The sequence below is a fragment of the Durio zibethinus genome, chromosome 3 (genome assembly GCF_047325235.1).
Source record: "Durio zibethinus cultivar Kanyao isolate XHJ-2024 chromosome 3, ASM4732523v1, whole genome shotgun sequence".
Taxonomy (NCBI): Eukaryota; Viridiplantae; Streptophyta; class Magnoliopsida; order Malvales; family Malvaceae; genus Durio; species Durio zibethinus.
The window spans coordinates 7,730,989-7,752,245 of NC_143164.1; the positions used below are offsets into that span (position 1 = coordinate 7,730,989).

General features: G+C 33.3%; 1 protein-coding gene across 1 annotated transcript; it reads right to left on the reverse strand.

The window, feature by feature from the left end:
- Positions 1 to 657: 657 nt before the first annotated feature.
- On the reverse strand, positions 658 to 20,935 carry LOC111298388 (metal transporter Nramp7.2-like). Its single transcript, XM_022893117.2, has 9 exons — positions 20,415 to 20,935; positions 19,148 to 20,242; positions 18,963 to 19,041; positions 18,835 to 18,875; positions 18,551 to 18,629; positions 18,337 to 18,441; positions 17,792 to 17,809; positions 1,619 to 1,710; positions 658 to 871 (listed from the first exon to the last, which is right to left on the reverse strand). The coding sequence occupies exons 2-9, from the start codon at positions 19,322 to 19,324 to the stop codon at positions 683 to 685; spliced, it is 780 nt and encodes a 259-aa protein (XP_022748852.1). The 5' UTR covers positions 19,325 to 20,242; positions 20,415 to 20,935; the 3' UTR covers positions 658 to 682.
- Between the last annotated feature and the right edge of the window lie 322 nt (positions 20,936 to 21,257).

A 21,257-nucleotide genomic window follows, 5' to 3' on the forward strand; every position in this document is an offset into this window, starting at 1 on the left:
TGCAACTAAAAATTTTACTGATATGATAATTTCAAAAAAAATTATTGAGAGTGCCATCAAGAATGGTAAGCTAGAATGAGGTGAAGCATCCACTAAAAAGGCCTTGAAGAAGAAAGAGACTGAAGCTCAAGCAGTGAGCTTTGATAGGCAACAATGCAGAGGTTATCAATCCTACCCATCTCAAAGATACCCCTCATATTATCTTGATGTGAATAACACCTCTTTTTATCCATACCAACCCATCTCACAGCCATCCTACCCCCAAACATATCAACATTCTTTCAGACCTCAGAATGCCACATACAATCCTAACACTCAACCTACCTCAAGACCTCAGAACAACGAACCACTCGTGAAAAGCCTGTATTTGACCCAATCTCTATGACCTATACAGAGTTATATCGTGAGCTTTATAACAGTCATCTAATTGCTCATAGTAAATTAGAGCCACTCAAGCCACCTTACCCTAAGTGGTATGATCTTACAGCTCATTGTGACTATCACTATGGGATTACTGGTCACTCCACTGAAAATTATACTGTCTTGAAACACAAAGTGCAACGACTGATCAATAATGATGGACTGATTAGTTTTGATACAGGAGGGGTAATTGCATCAAATATTAGTGGCAACCCTTTGTCTTTTTTTTCTTGTTATATATAGAATAGAAAAAAGCGATTGATCATAACGGCATAATAAGGGAGCCCAAGAGGGCAATGGCATCCGTAGTGGCTCCTTGGTCGGCAAGTTTAGGCACAAACATGCCCTTAATCACACCAGATGCCAGAGGTTTTGCATAACTCATTTCGCCAAAGAAACATCCAGCCATTACAAGTACCAACACTGCTATTAACAATTGCACCTTTCTTGCCTGATTAACCAAAAAATCAAGAAAAAAACAAAGTCAAAGAGGATAATCAAAATTTTAAGACAAAACCCTTTGATAATTATATATTTTGTCAATTCCATAATCAAAGTAAATTACAACATCATGTCAGCCTCTACTACTGCTCTTGTTGAATAAAAAATGAAAAAAAAATGAAAAACCTACACCACACAGAGTTGTAAATATATATTTAATAATTAATCATGACAACATCTTCATTAAAAATATTATGACAACATATCAGCAGGTGCAAGTTGACGAAGTATCCAAAAAAAAAAGGAAAGTTGACTTGTGCATGAAAGGGTAAAAATTAATAAGTTTTTTTCAATAAAAATCCAAAATTAAAAAAAAAACTTGTACTTTTTAGTACTTTTCATGGATTAGACCTTGGAATGAAAACAGACAAAAGTTTCCTCATGTAATCTTACGTTATATAATTAATGAAAACAGGCAAGTTGAAATTAATACATACAATAATTTCATTAAATTTATTTTTTATTTGTGCTTAATTCAACTCACGTTCTGGAAAGTAGAATAATAAACAGTGTAGAGTACTTAATTAATTATATAGTAAATGTTTACCTTATCTTCATAAGGAAAAATAAATAAATAAATCCTGGTTTAAACTATATTATTATGTCATATAGATGGAAACAAACAGTTAATTTTGTCCTTGAAATGAAATTTTAATGCTTTAATGCTCCAAATTGAATGTTCATACAAATAAATTACCCCATATCTTTGCAGGCCAAGGAGGAGGAGAGTGCCTAAACTAGTGCAGAGAACTCCAACCCACACAGGGATGTGAAACAAAATATTTAGTGTAAACACCATTATTATTATTATTATTATTATTATTATTATTATTATTATTATTATTATTATTATTATTATTTACTTAATTTTTTTCCTTTTTTTTTGTATTTTTTCTTCTTCTCTTTTTTCTTTTCTTTTTTCTTTTCTCCTTTCTTTTTCTTTCTTCTTCTTCCTTATCTGATTTAAATATAGTGTATTAAATGCACAATCCCTAAAATCCAAAATCACCGTCGCTAGTTGCCAGCGGCCGACCGACAAGCCGCCAATCACGAACGATAGGTGTGATTTCTCAGTTGAAAAAAATGGGATTCGAATCCCAGAAGATCTGGGATTTGAATCCCAAAAAGCTTTATAAATAGAGCTTCTTATTTGCAAATGAAAAGAAGGAAAAACAAAAAAAAGGCAAAAAGTTTTAGAAAAAAAAAGGAAAAAAATGTTTCTGTTTGAAAAAATTTTAGCAGAAACACAAAAAAAAATACATAGTCTTCCCGTAGGGAAGAACCCAGCGCTAAGCTTCTTGCAAGAAAAAAAAAAGGTCAGTTTCAAAAAAAAAGAGTCAGAATAGAAAAAAAAAACTCACCGAAAACATTGAAAGTAGATCTAAGGAAGTGGGTACTTTTTTTGTGAAAAAGATCTCGGATCTGAACTCAAGAGACCGAGAGGAACTTTTTGGTATTTTTTAAGAATTTTTTGACCACCAGAGAAGGCGGCCGATGACCGACGAACAATGACGACGACGGCCAGCCGACCGGCATTCGGCTGAAGAAGAAAGGAGAGAAAAAAAATAGGGCGTTTTATTTTCTGAGAAAAAAAATGAGTGAAAAATATTTTTTTGAACCTTTTATATAAATGCTGAAAACCAAAACGAGGCCGTTTCGATAAAGTCCAAAACGACGTCGTTTTAAGCACCCAGGATCCGCGCGTCAACCCGCCACCTAACTCGGGGTCCACGCACCCGACCCGTGACATACTTCCTTTATCAGTCTCTGACCGATCTACTAAACCGAAATCGAACTGTCCAGACCGGATCGAACCGTCGGACTGAACCATCGAACTAAACCGTGCGTTGACCAGACCATTGATCGATCCGATTCAGGTAAAAAAAATTTTTTTTTTTTAATTTTTCTTATTTTTTATATATTATTTTATTAATAATTATGTATATTAAAATATTTATATTTGTTAGATTAAATGATGAAATTGTGGTTAAAATTTTTTTTATATAATTATGTTAATTTTTAAAATAAACTTTAAAAACAATAATATAAAAATAAATTTAATAATAATACTAAAGTAATAAAAAGTGAAGGACAAGGAAATTTTTATCCAATTGTGAGATTTAAAGGTATTTCGAGTAGTGATGCCTACGAAATCTCTAGGTAAGAGATTTTTTTAAATACTACCAGTGTATTGGAGTATTTATAAAAAATTTTCAATACAAAAAAATTTTCTTTTCTTGATAAAAAATAAAATTAATTATTTTAAATAATAATATAAATAAGGAAAAAGGAAATTTTATCCAGTGATGGGATTCTAAAAGTATTTTAAGTAGAGATGTTTTAAGAAATCTCTATGTGAGAAGATTTTTTGTAAAATATTACCAGTGTATTAGAATATTTATAAAAAATTTTCAATATAATTAAATTTCTTTTTCTTCAAAATTTCAATTTTAAATAAGAATATTAATAAAATTTCTAACAAAGGAGAATAAAATGTGTGCATAAACATGGTAACATTTTTGCATTACATGCATGACATTTTTTTACGAAAAATAAATTTGAGCCTCTGAAGATGAGATTCTAAGGTATTCCGAGAAGCGATGCCTAAGAAATTTTTAGGTGAGAAAAAATTCTTCTAATGTTACCAATATACTGGAACATTTTAAGAATTATTTAAATAAAAAAGTTTTAATTTATTTTTCTCGAGAATAAATTTTTTTAATAAATAAAAATTATCAAGGAAATTATTTTTCGAACATCGAAAATTGGACTATTTTTATCAAAATCAAAGGATAACACGTTGTTAATTGGTACTGTTTTTAACAGGTGCTATAGGGGTGCTAATCTTTCTCCACGCGTAGCCGACTCTCGAACCCAGACTGTTTCGTAGATCATAAAATTATCTTTTTAATAAATTTTAATTAATTTTAAAATTTTTTTAAAAGGATATGTTTTAGTAGGTAGCCAATCGTACCTAGCCAAAAAAGATTGGTGGCAACTCCGTTATTTTTTATTTCGTTTCCAAATTCGTCGGGGGGGCACAAAATCGTTACGACAGCTTGGCGACTCCGTTGGAGACACCTTTTATTTTCGAGAGTCAGGCCAAAATTAACTACTTGTTATCCTCAAATTTTGATTTGAATAGTCCTAATCAATTTCTTAAATTTTTATTCTTTATTTTTAGTAAAAAAAAAAAAAACAAAACAAATCAAAAATAAAAAGCAAAAAAATTCACACACATTTCTTTTACTATGCCTCTTATGTTTTATTTTTCTGTTTATATTGCTTTCAATAAATTAGGATATATTTGCACACAATGGCACGATGCATCTCATACATGAGCTCTATACCTGGGCTCTGTTTTTTATAGGAGGAAATAAAGTACCTATGCTCTCGTGAGGTGATAACCTCTACAATGGCAAGTGAAATACTTCCACTCGAATTGAACCCTTTTCGTTCGTAACCTGTAATAGGTGAGGATCGGGGTACCTTACTAGTCTAACATGGACGACAGTGAGGAACAATTTAGGAACCTTTAAACCCTGTTAACTAGCATATAATAAGCCTAGGAAACTAGCCTTATGTAGAGCCTTATCTATCTTCTTGTAGGAAATACCTAAGAATAAAAGTTGTGTATAATATGAAACAAAACAAAACATAAAAAATCTCAAAAACACTAAAAAACAAAAAAAATGTATTTTTTTTAACCACACTAACTCAATTTTGTTTCATTTTTTGCATTAATCATATCATACAATTTTACATCGAGATATTTGCTCTAGGACATATTTTTCCTAAGAAGTTTTCATGGATCCCGTAGAACTATAAATTTGCTCATCCTCAGTCAGTGTGCCATGTGAATCATATAATGAAGTACATGTTTGGTCGAAAGAAGTTCAACAAAAGAATAGAGATTGTTTGCCTACCGGTTATGTGTCTGAATTACCCGAGAAAGTGCATTTAGATCTCACACAGAATGATTTAAAAGAGTTAGTTGTTGTCTGGGGTCAGTTAAGTGAAGAAAAAAAAGAAAGCTTTTGTAAAAAGTATGAGCAGATTGCATCTCTCATTTCAATAGTGATTGATGAACAGCTAGTTAAAGCAGCTATACAGTTTTAGAATCCATCCTATAGATGCTTCACTTTTAATCGGGAAGATTTGATGCCAACTATTGAAAAATATTCGATTTTGCTTGGGATAAAATTATAGTGTCCAGATAAAGTATTCACCCGAAAGCCAAAATCAGGTTATCGTAAAAAGTTGGCCAAGCTTATGGGGGTTAAAATGGAAACCATTGATTCCTTTACGAAGCCTAAAGGTGAACATCTCGGCATTCGTTGGGACTTCCTCTGAAACTTCATTCAGGAGCACTTAAATGATGACAAAGGCATGGCTGTGTTTGCTTTATCATTGTATGGCATGGTAATCTTTCCAAAGACTTTGGGTTACATTGAGATAACTGTGGTGGACTTTTTCGAGCAAATTGAAACCCAAGCAATTAATCCTGCATTAGCAATCTTAGTAGAAACCATTCGATCATTAAATTTTTATTGACGAAAAGGAAATGGATGGTTCATAGGATGTGCACCTCTATTATATGTATGGGTTAGAAGTCATTTTTAATGTCGAAAGAGTGCATTTTCAAAGCCATATCTACAAAACAAAGCACCAATAGAAGAGTTCTGCAAGAGTCAATGGCCAACATTGAAGATTAAGGAAGAATGGGTCATTTTCTTACGAAAGATTATCGATGATGAAATTGAATGGATGGCACCTTGGATGCCTCGAGTGCCCTTGTTGTATCGTGAAGGAAATGAGTCGTGGATACCGTTGTTAGGATTATGGGGTATTGTAAGTTACGCTCTATTAATGGTACTTAGGCAATTTGGTGTAAAGCAGTTTGTTCCTGCTACTCACGATTTGGTCCAAGTAGAATTCATTTATGAGGAACCGAATCCATCAAGAACCTTGAAGTAGTTGATCCAAGCATGGAAGAGAACACGAAGAATGAGTTTAGGGCCTCTCATCGACAAAGTCACTTTTGATTACCAGATTTGGAAAGCAAGGCGGCCTAGAGACATATTACTCCTTCCTGATGATAGCTCATATCAATTGATTAATCTTTCGAAAGAGTTGCAATTATCAGAAGTTGAGCTTGTCAAGAAAGAATTAGAAGCTGAAAAAAACAAATAAGAAGAGAAAATTTGAGACTTCACGAAAAAGTAGGGTAACTAAAATATGAAGCAGAGATACAAGGGAGCAGATTAGAAAAAGTCATAAAAGAACGAGATCTGGCCAATAGTGATTTGAAAGATCTACACCAAAAAAATAAGAAGTTACGAGTTTAATTTAAAATTGAAAAAGTCACCAAGTCTTACCTTAGTCGATAATATGAAATGGATGAACTCTAGGAGGGAATAAACCAATGGAAAGGCAAAGCTCAAGAAAAGTAAGAGGAAACCACCAGAATTTCTCAAAAATGTCAGAATTGGAAGGGATTATATTCTACAACCTCAACAAGGTTGGTAAAATGTCAAAACGAAAAGGAAAGGTTGAAAGTCATGCTCGTAAAAAAAAAAAAGCACTTCGAAATACTGAATGAAAAAGAATCACTTCACCAGGTGATCCAAGGGTTGGAGCTACAACTGCAAGATCACTAAAACCATATTTCAATAATGATAGATGAGTGGCATAAAAGAGAAAAAGATTGGATCTTCACATGTGATTCAGAAAGAGAAGCTCGCATGATGTGGAAAGCAGAAAGTTTATGGAGGTAATAGTACATAGAGCACATAACTAGTCAAGTTTGTAAGGTAGTAAAAAAGGCACGAGAGATAGTGAAAAAGGTAGAAGCATTAAGATAAAAAGTCAATCCTATAGAAAAATATGGACAACACCTAGTAAACTTTCTAGATAAGGCAAAAGACCATTATGAGTAAGTCAAATGCTTCTATGGATATAATTCTAGGATGATAAATCACATATAATCAAAGTTGTATGGAATCAATGAAAATTTCAAGTACTGAAATTTATCCAGGAGCAAATATTTTTTTTACTTGCATTCATACATCATTTGCACCATTTTTTTTAAAAAAAAAATTTTTAAAATAAAAATTTTGACACATGGCATTTTGATTTTTCTAAAAATTTTATGGTAATAAAGGTTCAAGAATAGCTCATCCTTCAAAAATTTTGACTCAACCCACTCGCCATTCATACAACACCAGGACTCAAAAAAGAATTATGGAGCAAGAACAGACCAGTCGATTTAAGAGAATCGAGAAAGCTTAAGAAGAACTAAAAAGGGATCTTAGTACAATAATGGATATGCTCAGGAAACTTGACAAGGGAAAAGCAGTGGAAGAAAGTCTCAGTTTTCAAGAGCAATCACCAGACATGATGGTTCTGTTTATCCTTCAGGGTTTGAGCCACAATCAACTCAACTTTCTTAAGGAACTAGAGTACAAATTCCTATTCCCAATGGATATCCCAATCCTTATCCAGGAATGACATCTACACCTACTCTGAGACAATTTCAAAATTTTGTTAATCCTATTATGATGAAAAAACCACCCGAGCCAATCTTAGTTCCTGATTTAGATGATCCCAAAGAAAGAGAAAAGCTAAGGATAAATATATCTGAGAAAGTGAAAGATAATAGTGCTCAGAAAAAGATAAAGTTATTAGAAGAAAGGCTTAGAGCAGTGGAATGAATGAATTTTTATGGTTCCATAGATGTAACCAAGCTTTGTTTAGTCTCTGATGTGGTCATTTCGCCTAAATTCAAGGTCTCTAAATTTAAAAAATATGATGACACAAAATGCCCGATGACCCATATCACTATGTATTGTCGAAAGATGACAGCACATGCTAGCGACGAAAAGTTGTTAATGCACATATTTTAAGATAGTCTTACGGGTTTTATAGCTAAATGGTATGTTCAATTAGATAGAACTCATATTCGTTCTTGGCAAGAGCTTACAAAGGCATTTCTTACACAATATTGGCATGTCATAGATATGGTTCCAGATCATCTGTCTCTATAAAGTATGGAAAAGAAAGCAACTGAAAATTTCAAAGAGTATGCACAAAGATGGAGAGACATGGCTGCACAAGTCCAACCTCCTCTCACCGAGAAAGAGCTAACTGTTTTATTTGTGAATACTCTGAAAGCACCATACTATGAGAGATTGATAGGCAATGCAACTAAAAACTTTGTAGATATGGTGATATTGGGTGAGATTATCGAAAACGCTATAAAGAATGGCAAGCTCGATACAGGAGAGACAAGTGGAGTAAAGAAAAGTGGAGCTCTTAAAAAGAAAGAGAATGAAGCCCAAACAGTAAATTATGTGGGGCAACAGTTCAGAGGTTTCACGTCCTACCCTGTACCAATCTACCAAACCCATTACCCTTCCATAAATAATGTTACATCCATCCCTCATCCATATCAACCATACCAACCACTACAACCACCAGCTTATCCATCCCATTTTTAGCCATCTTTTTGGACACCCACCTATTCTTATAATCGTTCTACTGTACCTATAAGACTAGAATGAAGACCTAATAATGGTTTAAGAGCCCCAAGAAATATCTAAGAAAAACTCACTTTCGATCTCATTCCCATGACATACACAGATTTGTATCCCCAACTTGTTGAGAAACATCTACTTGCTCATGTTATTTTGAACCTTTGAAACCTTTGTTTCCTAAATGGTATGACCCCAATTCACATTGTGATTATCACTATGGGAATTCAGGTCATTCCACTAAGAACTATACTGCTTTAAAGCGTAAAGTGCAGGGGTTAATCAATAAAGGGGTATTAAACTTTAATACCAACCAACAAGGGAGTCCAAATGTCAATAAGAACCTTCTACCGAATCATACTAGGCCATCAATAAATGCTTTGGTTTATGGGTAAACAAGCTATGTGAAAAGAAGAATAGAAGAGGTCAAAACTCTTATGGCTAAACTGTTTGAAGCCTTGGTCAAAGCTGACATGTTGAAGCTAATAGAACCTCAAAATTGCTCTGAAACGATTAACTCAACTGAAAGCTGTAATTATCACAAAGGTGCTTTGGGGCATTCTATCAAGAATTGTTATCAATTCCATCAAGAGGTGCAAAAATTGATGGATGAGGGTCGAATAGAGTTTTACCAAGAAAGAGAAAAATTAGTGAAAGCTGAAGTGTCTACCATTAATTTAAAGAATAAGTTTATACATAGACCAGTAACTATCTATTATGATGAAAAGCCAACATCGAAGCTAAAAAAGCCCATTTCCCGACCAGTGGTGACAATTAAAGTTTTTGGCCTTTTTCCATATCAGAATGATAAAGTAGTACCTTGAAAATATAATTATGATGTCGTAGTTAACCCAAATACTGCCAACATAACAGGTGTAGGAGGCATAACTCGAAGTGACAGGTGATATACCCCAAAGGCTCTAGAAAAAGCTAGAAAGGAGAAAGTCAAGGTAAGAGAAGAAAATGAAAGTCAGAGTGGTCTTGACGTAACCCTAGAAAAATAATGTCAGAAGCCAGTATTTGAGAGTGAAGTAGGTGAATTTTTAAAGTTAATAAAGTATAACAAGTACAGCGTGGTAGAACAGCTTAACAAGATGCCAGCTAAAATTTCTCTATTGTCATTATTACTTAGTTCAGAGTCACACCGTAATGCTTTGCTGAAAGTGCTAAATCAAGCATATGTGTCTCACAATGCTTCTGTTGAATATGTGGAACAGCTTGTTGACAATCTGACGATTTTAAACTATATCTCTTTTAATGATAAAAAGATTCCTCCTGAAGGTAAAGGAAGTACCAAGGCTTTTCACATTACTGTGAAATGTAAAAGTTATATAATGGCTAAGGTTTTGATTGATAATGGCTCATCCATCAATGTTATGCCTGTGACTACTCTGGCAAAACTCCCTGTTGATAGATCTTATATGAAACCTAGTCATATGATAGTGAGAGCCTTTGATGAAACTAGAAGAGAGGTGCTATGAGATATAAAAGTACCATTACAGATTGGCCCATGTACTTTCAACGTGAAATTTCAAGTTATAGACATCTTTCTTTCATACAGTTATTTATTGGGTAGACCATGGATTTATATGACAAGTGTTATCCCATCCTCATTACATTAAAAAGTTAAATTCATTGTTGAAAGGAAGCTAACATGTGTGACAAGAGAAGAAGATTTATTGATAATTCAACTGATAAATACTCCTTATATGAAATCAACAGATGAAGCTCTAGAATGTCCTTGTAAATCTTTTGAGATTGCCTATGCAACATATATAGCTAAAAGATCTAAATTGTATTCGTCACACTTGTCTACAACAACTAAAATGGTAGTCAAACAACTTACCAAGATGAGATGGTGACCTGAAATCAGACTTGGGAAGAACTTGCAAGGAATCACAAAGCCATCGACTATATATGAAAAGAGAGACAGATTTAGCTTGGGATATAAGCCAACAAGAGAAGACAGAATAAGAATGGTGGATGAGAAAAGAGATAAGAAATAGTTAATCTTAAGGGATATGAGCCGGAGTCAGAGTTCATAATCATTTCATACCTCTACGATTCTTTTTACTTGGGAGGATACATTTATCCAGATTTACCGGAAGCCTCAAGTGCAAGATTCATGCAAAAATTTTTAGATCTGGCCATTCAAATGGTGGATGATAGAGAAAATAAGAGTCAAAGTGAAGAGCTGTCCATGTACCTTTGTCCTTTAGATTTTAAGTTGGATAATTGAAAAGTTACAGAGCTGCTTGTTGTCTTTAAAATTTTAGAAAAGTAATGTACTGTGAAACTTTAAATCCCTAATTACTTTTTACGAATATTAGGAGATTTTTTATGGTGTGTTTATATTTGTCATTTTAATAAAAGACTTCGAAGATGCATCCGTATTTCTTCTATTGTTTTCATCTTTATTTTACTTTCCATTCTTTTTTTTCCATTATTTTCTTGTCAATTCATTTTTATGTGCCAATATTCTCTTCATCTTAACCTTTGCAAGGTCTCAAACAATGAACATGAAGATAATCACGGTAATAGTCTCAGATTTGATTTTGAAAACTTAATTCATGTTGATGAACTTGATAATGAGGAAGATTCAGATAACTACACATTGCCTCTTGATTTGTTAAAATTAATAGAACATGAAGATAAGCCAATTAAACCCCATCAAAAAATTATTGAATTAGTGAATTTGAGAGATGGTGAAAACAAAAAAAAGGTTAAGTTGGTATATCTCTTTTACCAGCTAAAAGACAGAAGCTAAAAGAGCTGCTTCATGAATATGTAGTGTGTTCGCGTGAACTTACTAGGATATACCGAGACTTAGCACTGATATTGTAGAGCACAAGTTACCTTTAAAACTAGGATGTAAGTCGATGCAGCAAAAGCTAAGGCGTATGAAACCGAGATGCTACTGAAAAATAAAAAGAAAATGAAGAAACAATTCGATGCTGGATTTTTGGAAGTGACAAAATGTCCTGAATGGGTAGCCAACATAGTGCCAGTTCCTAAGAAAGATAAAAAATTGAGAATGTGTGTCGATTATCAAGACTTGAATAAGGCAAGCCCTAAGGATAACTTTCCTCTACCTCATATCGATACTCTAGTGGATAATACTGCAAGGCACTTCACATTTTCCTTTATGGATGGTTTTTTAGGCTATAATCAGATCAAGATGGCTCAAAATGATATGAAAAAAACCACATTTGTGATCATGTGAGGGATATTCTGTTACAAAGTTATACCTTTTGGGTTGAAAAATGCTGGTGTTACTTATCAAGAGTAATGGTGACTCTCTTTCATGACATGATGCATAAAGAGATAGAAGTGTATGTGAATTATATGATCGTAAAATCTCATGAAAGAGATGATTATATAGTCAATCTTAAAAAGCTGTTTGACAGGTTGAAAAGATTTCAGTTGAAGTTGAATCCTGTCAAATGTACATTTGGAGCCAAATCAAAAAAACTATTAGGCTTTGTAGTCAGTGAAAAAGGAATCGAAATTGATCTAGATAAGATACAAGCCATCCAAAACTTATCTCTTCCTCATACCTCAAAAGAAGTGCGAGGTTTCTTAGGGAGATTAAACTATATTGCTCGCTTCATCTCTCGACTAACTTATAAGTGTGATCCTATTTTCAAGCTTCTCAGAAAACATGATCCTGGAGAATGGAATGACGAATGCCAAGAAGCTTTTGACAAGATTAAAGAATACTTATCAAATCCACCTGTGTTGGTGCCACCAATGCCAGGAAAACCTTTAATTTTATACTTGACAGTGCATGAAAATTCAATGAAATGTGTGCTGGGGCAAAGAGATGAAACCGATAAGAAAGAACAAGCAATTTACTACTTGAACAAAAAATTCACTGATTATGAGTCAAAGTATTCACCATTAGAGAAGATTTTTTGTGCATTGACCTAGACAGCTCAAAGGCTTAGACAATACATGCTTTATCACACTACTTGGCTCATAATAAAGCTGGATCCTATTAAGTATATCTTCGAAAAACCCTCATTGAAAGGAAGAATAGCACGATGGCAAGTTATGCTTTCAGAATATGATATCATTTACATGACACAAAAGGCTATTAAAAGGAGTGCAATAACTGAATTTCTTGCTGATCGTGCAGTCAAAGATTATGAGCCAATGAAATTAAAATTTCTTGATGAGGATGTGAAGGCCATTGAAGAAAATGAACCTGTTAAAAAATTATAAAGGATGTATTTTGATAGAGCTGCTAACACTTTGGGTCATGGTATTGGGGTAATTTTGATATCTCCTGATGGACATTATTACCCCATCACCGCTAGGTTAAATTTTAATTACACAAACAATATGGTTGAATATGAGGCCTGTGTTATGGGTCTACAAGTAGCAATTGAAAAGAAGATCAAAGTGTTAGATGTGTTTGGAGATTCAGCTCTAGTCATCTATTAGTTATGAGATAAATGGGAGACAAGAGACTCTAAGTTGATTCGGTACCATAACTACATCTCTGAGTTGGTCAAGCAATTTAAAGAAGTACAGTTTAAGCATCTACCTAGAGAGAAAAACCAAATTGCTGATGTACTGGCTACTCTAGCTACAATGATTAAAATAGATGCAAATACTAAAATCCAACCCATCAAGCTGGATGTAAAAGATATACCGGCACATTGCTCAGGTGTTGAAAAAGAAATTGATGGGAGGCCATGGTATCATGATATCATGCAATACATTAAAAGCCAGCAATACCCAAAACATGCAACAGAAAATGATAAGAGGACTATCAGAAGATTGGCTATGAGTTTCTTCATTGATGAAGATATCTTTTATAAAAAGAGGTCGAGATCAAGTGCTCTTAAGATGTATAAATACAGCTGAAGCAAAGAAAATTATTGAAGAAGTGCATGATGGAGTTTGTGGGGCACATACAAATGGTCATATGATGGCTAGACAAATTATGAGGGCTGGCTATTATTGGTTGACAATGGAGGGCCACTGTATTGATTATGCTAGAAGATGTCATAAATGTCAGATTTATGCTAATAAGATTCATGCTTCGCCATCAACATTACACGTTCTGGCTCCTCCGTGGCCATTTTCTATGTGGGGAATGGATGTCATTGGTTCTATCACTCCAAAAGCTTCAAATGGGCATAGATATATTTTTGTAATCATTGATTACTTCACCAAATAGGTAGAAGTTACATCATATATTAGCATGACCCGATTTGTGGTATGTAAGTTCATAAAAAAAGAGATAATATGCAGATATGGGCTTCCAAAGACAATTATTTTTGATAATGCCAAAAACTTGAACAATAAAATGATGAATGAAGTATGCACTCAGTTCAAGATCCGTCATCATAATTCGACACCGTATCATCCGAAAATGAATGGGGCAATAGAGGCTACGAATAAGAATATCAAAAGAATTTTAGAAAAAATGACTGAAACTTACAAAGATTGGCATAAGAAGTTACCTTTTGCTTTGCATGCTTATAGAACATCAGTCTGAACATCTACTGGGGCCACCCTATTCTTTTTGGTATATGGAATGAAAGCTGTGCTATCGGTCGACGTGGAAATTCCTTCATTGAGAGTCCTGATGGAGGTAGAGTTAGAGGAAGCAGAATGGGTTCAAAATTGCTATGAGCAGTTAAACCTCATTGAAGAAAAAAGACTATCAGCACTTTGTTATGGTCAATTATATCAAAAGAGGATGATGAGAGCACATAACAAAAAAATTCATCCCCGTTGTTTTAGGGAAGGAGACTTAATGCTAAAAAGAATCCTTCCAAATCAACATGATAATCGAAAGAAATGGACACCAAATTGGGAAGGCTCATATGTGGTGAAAAAGGCCTTTTCTGGTTGGGCATTGATTTTGACGAAAATGGACGGAGGTGATTTGCCTACCTCAATAAATTCAGATGTTATGAATAAATATTTTACTTAAAAAAAAAAGAAAAAGAAAAAAATGATGACTTATCTAAGATGAAAACCTGAAAAGACGGCTTGGATGTGAAGTAGAAGCATCATCAGAAGAAAATCCCATAACACAGGGGCAAGTATAGTTTGACGAACTCTGAATGATCAAAGAAATCATCTGATTTAGTTTTAAAAAAATCTGAGAATATTTTTTTCATGATTATCTTGTGATCATTATTTGGGCACCTTTGTTTCAACTCAAACACTTTGCCATGCACTTGTTATCAGCTTAATGAAATACACTTATCCTTTCATTTATCCTTATCTGATATTTTTATTCATCGTACAAGTGAATAAGAGAAATGTGTGATTGCATTTTATTTGTCTTGAACTAAAAATGATGAAAAGAAAAACAAACATGAAAGATCTCAGCATTACTTTTTAAAGTTGACAAAGACAAATGAAAAAAGATGAGAAAAGCATGACAAGACATTGATGTTGCAGACTTTAGAAGAGGAAAAATGAAGAATATAATGGTCAGAAGTTAAGAGCAGATTGGTCATATAGCAATTGTTGAGAATTTTGAAGTAAAAAAGTGAGAGATTTTGAGAACCTTTTTACTACAATTAATAATTTTGATTGCATTACATGCATTGCATTTATAGCACTCAGTACATGCATCCATGAGAAGTTGTAACAAAGATAGAAATCTTCCATTTCTTAATGAAAAACAAGATTTTGGTAAAGACAATGATCAAACAAAAGAATTTAAAAGAGAGAAATTTACTTATTCAAAGATGAGAACTCAAATTTAAAAATATATGAGATTTTAAAGTTGTTGAGCTTCTGCTGAGAGGAGCTTTTTCAAGATAAAAATTTTAAAGTTGTTGAGCCTCTGCTGAGAAGAGCCCTTTCCAAGATGAGATTTTAAAGTTGTTAAGCCTCTACTGAGATGAGCTTTTTCAAGATAAGAATTTTAAAATTATTGAGCCTCTGCTGAGAGGAGCTTTTTCAAGATAAGAATTTTAAAGTTGTTGAGCCTCTGCTGAGATGAGCCCTTTCCAAGATGAGATTTTAAAGTTGTTGAGCCTCTGTTGAGAGGAGCTTTTCCAAGATAAGAATTTTAAAGTTGTTGAGCCTTTGCTGATAGAGGCCCTTTCCAAGATGAGATTTTAAAGTTGTTGAGTCTCTACTGAGAAGAGTCATTTTCAAGATGAGATTTTAAAGTTGTTGAGCCTCTGCTGAGAGGAGTCATTTTCATGATATGAGATTTTAAAGTTGTTGAGCCTCTACTGAGAGGAACTTTTACACTAAAAAAAAATTTTTTTGAGCCTCTGTTAAGAGGAGCCTTTTAAACTTTCAAAAATATCAATTGAACCTTTATTGAGAGGAGCCCTTTTCTATCGAAGAAAAAAAAATTTTTTTCACAATGTTTCATCTTTCCAAACAAAATGGTTGTTTGTTTGTTTGTCTTTGCCTTATTTCTGATTCACAGAAATAGACAAAGAGGGGCAACTGTAAACACCATTATTATTATTATTATTATTTATTTAATTTTTTCCCATTTTTTACGTTTTTTTCTTCTTCTCATTTTTCTTTTCTTCTTTCTTTCCTCATTTCTTTTTCCTTCTTCTTCTTCCTTATTCGATTCAAATCTAGTGCACTAAATGCACAATCCCTAAAGTCTAAAATCACCGCCACTAGATGCCAACGGCCAACTGACAAGCCGCCAATCAGAAATGGCATGCGTGAATTCTCAGTTGAAAAAAATGAGATTCGAATCCCAGAAGATTTGAGATTTGAATCTTAAAAAACTTTATAAATAGAGCTTCTTATTTGCAAACGAAAAGGAGGAAAAATCGAAAAAAAAAAAAGGAAAAAATTTTTACAAAAAAAAAGGCAAAAAAAAAGTTTCTATTTAAAAAAATTTTAGTAGAAACACAAAAAAAATACACAGTCCTCCCGTAGGGAGGAACCCAGCGTCAAGCTTCCTGCAAGAAAAAAAGAAGGGTCAGTTTAAAAAAAAAATGAGTCAGAATACAAAAAAAAAAATCTCACCGAAAACTCACAACTTGACCCGAGGTCCGCGCACCCGACCCGCGACCCGCTTCCTTGATTAGTCTCTGACCGGTCTAACTGAACCGAAATCGAACCGCCCAGACCAGACCAAATCGTCGGACCGAACAGCCAAACTGAACCGTGCGTTGACCGGACCGTTGATCGATCCGATTTAGGTAAAAAAAAAATTTTTTAAAATTTTTAAAATTTTATATATTATTTTATTAATATTTATGTATATTAAAATATTTATATTTGTTAGATTAAATGATGAAATTATGGTTAAATTTTTTTTATATAATTATGTTAATTTTTAAAATAAACTTTAAAAACAATAATATAAAAATAAATTTAACAATAATACTAAAGTAATAAAAAATGAAAGAAAAATAAATTTTTATCCAATGATGAGATTTAAAGGTATTCCGAGTAGTGACGCCTACGAAATCTCTAGGTGAGAGATTTTTTTAAATACTACCAGTGCATTGGAGTATTTATAAAAAATTTTCAGTACAATAAAATTTTCTTTTCTTGATAAAAAATAAAATTAATTATTTTAAAAAATAATATAAATAAGGAAAAAGGAAATTTTACCCAATGATGGGATTCTAAAAGTATTCCGAGTAGAGATGCTTTAAGAAATCTCTAAGTGAGAAGATTTTTTTGTAAAATATTACCAACGTATTGGAATATTTATAAAAAATCTTCAATATAATTAAATTCCTTTTTCTCAAAATTTTAATTTTAAATAAGAATATTAATAAAATTTCTAACAAAGGAGAATAAAATGTGTGCATAAACATGGTAACATTTTTGCATTACATGCATGATATTTTTTTACGAAAAATAAATTCGAGCCTCCGAAGATGAGATTCTAAGGTATTCCGAGAAGCGATGCCTAAGAAATCTTTAGGTGAGAAAAAATTCTTCTAATGTTACCAACGTACTGGAACATTTTAAGAATTATTTAAATAAAAATGTTTTAATTTATTTTTCTAGAGAATAAATTTTTTTAATAAATAAAAAAAATCAAGGAAATTATTTTTCGAACACCGAAAATTGGACTATTTTTATCAAAATCAAAGGATAACACGTTGTTAATTGGTATTGTTTTTAATGGGCGCTGTGGGGGTGATAATCCTTCTCCACGCATAACCGACTCCCGAACCTAGACTGTTTCGCAGACCGTAAAATTATCTTTTTAATAAATTTTAATTAATTTTAAAATTTTTTTAAAAGGATATGTTTTAGTAGGTGGCGAATCGCACTTAACCAAAAAAGATTAGTAGCGACTCCGTTATTTTTTATTTCACTTTCAAATTCGTCGGACGGACACAAAACCGTTACGACATTTAGTGCAAAGGCTATCCCAATAACTGCCACAAATAAATGCATCAAAACAACGGTTACATATGTATATACAATTATATATATATAGATGTTTATTTAATCAATTCAATTAATTTTGAACTAAATTATCTAAAATCGAATTATAACTGTAATAAATAAATATATATAATTCTATATCCATGTTTAACTATTATTTTGATGCATACATATATATATATATATATATATATACTATAAAATTGCCTGATTATTTGTTTTGATTTTGAACTAATTTCATTTAATTTTTATGAATAAAACAATTCTGGTTGATTTATTTGCTTTAAACTTCAGACATTACACATGCAGACTTATTTTTTTATAAAGGAAGGTTGTAGTTTAGGGAAAGCAGAAGTGATTACAAGTTTTAAGATATGACTTTTAGACATATTAGGTGTCATATCTTAAAGATACAGAATAAGTCAATTAAATTAAATTATGAATTTATTTGTAGTCTTATTTGTATGTTGCAAAACTTAAATTAGTGAACAATTGGGTAACTGAAACAATAAGAAACCTTCAGGTATATCAGCAGCTATGACAGCAATTTCTGCAAGTATCCATAGGCAATATTTCACAAAATTTGGGTACTCAGCCTTGCACAATTCTGATAAGTGCTTGCCTGAGAGAAAGAAGTAACTCAAAATTACAAGTTAATTAATTAGTTAATCCTAATTAATTATATCAGAAATGAAGTTGATTCATTATTAGTATGAGATATAATTAATTACCAGTGCTGACCCCAAGATTAGCTGCAAGAGACTGGATTATGAGAGCAAAGACTAATCCAATTAACACCACCCACAGCAGCTGAAAATTGCAATATATATAACAGCAAAATCAGCACATTCTTGTATTGGTAATCGAGGGTACCAGAATTTGAATTCTGATCACTTGAATTAAGAATCCATTACCATACGACTGTTGGCAAAATTGGCATATTCTTGCATTCAATTACTTGTCCAAATTAAGAAGTTTATAAGGCTTTCTAATGTTTTTATTCTCTTGAATTTACCTCATATCCATCGTTGGCTCCTGCTTGCAAATCAGTTTCCACTGTGACATGACACCAATCAGATGATGATCATAAGTTGCAAACATTGAAAATGATTGATGGAGGGAGGGATCTGAGAGGTGACTTACTGTTGCCAGGATCAAGATAAGCTATTGAGACAAGGAAACCAGGGCCTACAAATGACAAAAACTTTCTCCATCCAGGTTTCTAAACATCAAAAAAGACCAATCACAAACCATATACACAAGCTATATATAAATCAATGAAATTAAGTAGCAAGTGTATCAAATTCTGAAAAGAAACCAGACCAGACCTGATCATGTTTTGGGTCATCATGATCAAAATGTTTGCTGTTGTTACCAGAGTAGGATTGCGGGGTGGTTCCCTCCACATTGATAGCAGCTATGCGGTTGCTTCCACTACCCCATGATTGAGGAAGTGCAATATCACTCCCTTGCTTTTGCTGCTGCTGCTGTTGCAAACTTTCCATCTCTCCCACTTTAAATCTTTAACTTACTAGCTATATCTCAATATCTATATTATCTTAACAAAACTTTGAAGAATTATATTGACACACATATTGAAGTAACTGAAACTGTATTTATAGTACCGAATGAAGAATCCGTCTAACATTTGGCTTAAAAAGGACAGCTTAACAGTCCACATATATTTTTTAATTTCCTTTCTTCTCTCCCAAACGGTGCCGCATGCCTGACATGTCACTGTCTTTCCCTTTGTAAAGAATGACTTCTCCCAATAAAAGATTAACAGGGAAGAGGGTAACTCTATCTATATCTAGCAAAGCATGAAAAACCTAAATTGGAAGCCTCTAACTTATCTAAATAAAAGAGATACTTGAGTGGCCTAGAATGATAGGCAAATAAATATAATAGTATTGATTTTCAATTTTTCACCTATTAGCTATAAACTTTATAATTTGATGCTTGCATTCTTATGAGCTAAATTATTTAATTCTTTTATGAAATTATTGTAGACACCGGTTTTGTCCGGATCTACTGTTTTTTTTTAATAATAATAATATTTAACAAAACAAACAAAAAACAAAAAATAAACAAACAAAAGAAACAGAAATAAAACAAAAGTCAAGGGGTTGGTTCGGCGCCGAACTGGCCCGACCAACTACCCGATCAGCCTCCCGACAAGCCACCAATCACGGACGGTAGGTATGATTTTTCAGTTGAAAAATGAGATTCAAATCTCAGAAAATCTGAGATTTGAATCCCAACAAGCTCTATAAATATAGCTTGTAAACTAGACTAAAAGGGGGAACGAAAAAAAAGGAAAAGAAGAAGGCAGCTTCTGTAAAAAAAAATTCTGCAAAAACACACAAAAAAAAAAAAAAAAACAACAGTCCCCTGGAACGGGGAACCCAGCGCCAGAAAGCCACCTGAAAAAAAAAAGAGAGAGATCAGCAGATTCAAAGAAAAAAAAAAAAAAAAAGAAAAAAAGAGAGACCGAAACTTTGAGCCCCGATCTACGTCGATCAGGGCTGTTTCCGGTAAAAAGGACACCGGATCTGGAAAGATCGCGTCGAAGAGAACTTCCAGAAGAATTTTCACCTTTCCCGGTCATCAGAAACCACCGTCCAAGACTGCCGGCGGCGAGCCAGACGGCGGCCGGCACGGTGCTCCGGCAACCGACCGACGACCTCTCCCCCAGAGCTCTCTCTCTCTCCCTCTCTCCCTTTTTTTTCTGAAACAGAAGCCAAATGAACCAAAAAAAAAAATCTTCAGCTATATATAGTAAAGCAAAATCTCAAAACGACGTCGTTTAGATAAAGACCCAAAACGACGCCGTTTCAGCCAAGGAGGATCCGCGCGTCAACCCGCGACCCGACCCGGGGTCCGCGCACCCGACCCGCGACCCGCTGCCTTTATCATCTCTGACCGGTCTGACTGGACCGAACCGAACCGCCGGACCAAACCAACCAGATCGAACTGAACCGCCGGACCGAACCAACCAGACCGAACCGAACCGCCGAACCGAACCAGGAGTTGACCGGACCGTTGACCGGTCCGGTTCAGGTAAAAAAAAATTTTTTTTTTTGAATTTTTCTTATTTTTTAAGTATTATTTTATTAATATTTATGCATATTAAAATATCTATATTTGTTAGACTAATTAATGAAATTGTGGTTAAATAATTTTTTATATAATTATGTTATTTTTTAGAATAAACTTTAAAAACAATAACATAAAAAATAAATTTAATAATAATACTAAAGTAGTAAAAAAATGAAAGAAAAAGGAAATTTTTATCCGACGATGAGATTCAAAGGTATTCCGAGTAGTGATGCCTACGAAATCTCTAGGTGAGAAGATTTTTTTTAAAATACTACCAGCGTATTGGAGTATTTATAAAAAAATTTTCAATACAGTAAAGATTTTCTTTTTTAAAAAAAT

Coding starts and splice junctions, on each gene's coding strand:
- LOC111298388 (XM_022893117.2), bottom strand. CDS start 19,324: ATGGAAAGTTTGCAACAGCAGCAGCAGCAAAAGCAAGGGAGTGATATT. Junction 19,042..19,147: donor ATGACCCAAAACATGATCAG/GTCTGGTCTGGT, acceptor TTTGATGTTTAG/AAACCTGGATGGAGAAAGTT. Junction 18,876..18,962: donor TTATCTTGATCCTGGCAACA/GTAAGTCACCTC, acceptor GTCATGTCACAG/TGGAAACTGATTTGCAAGCA.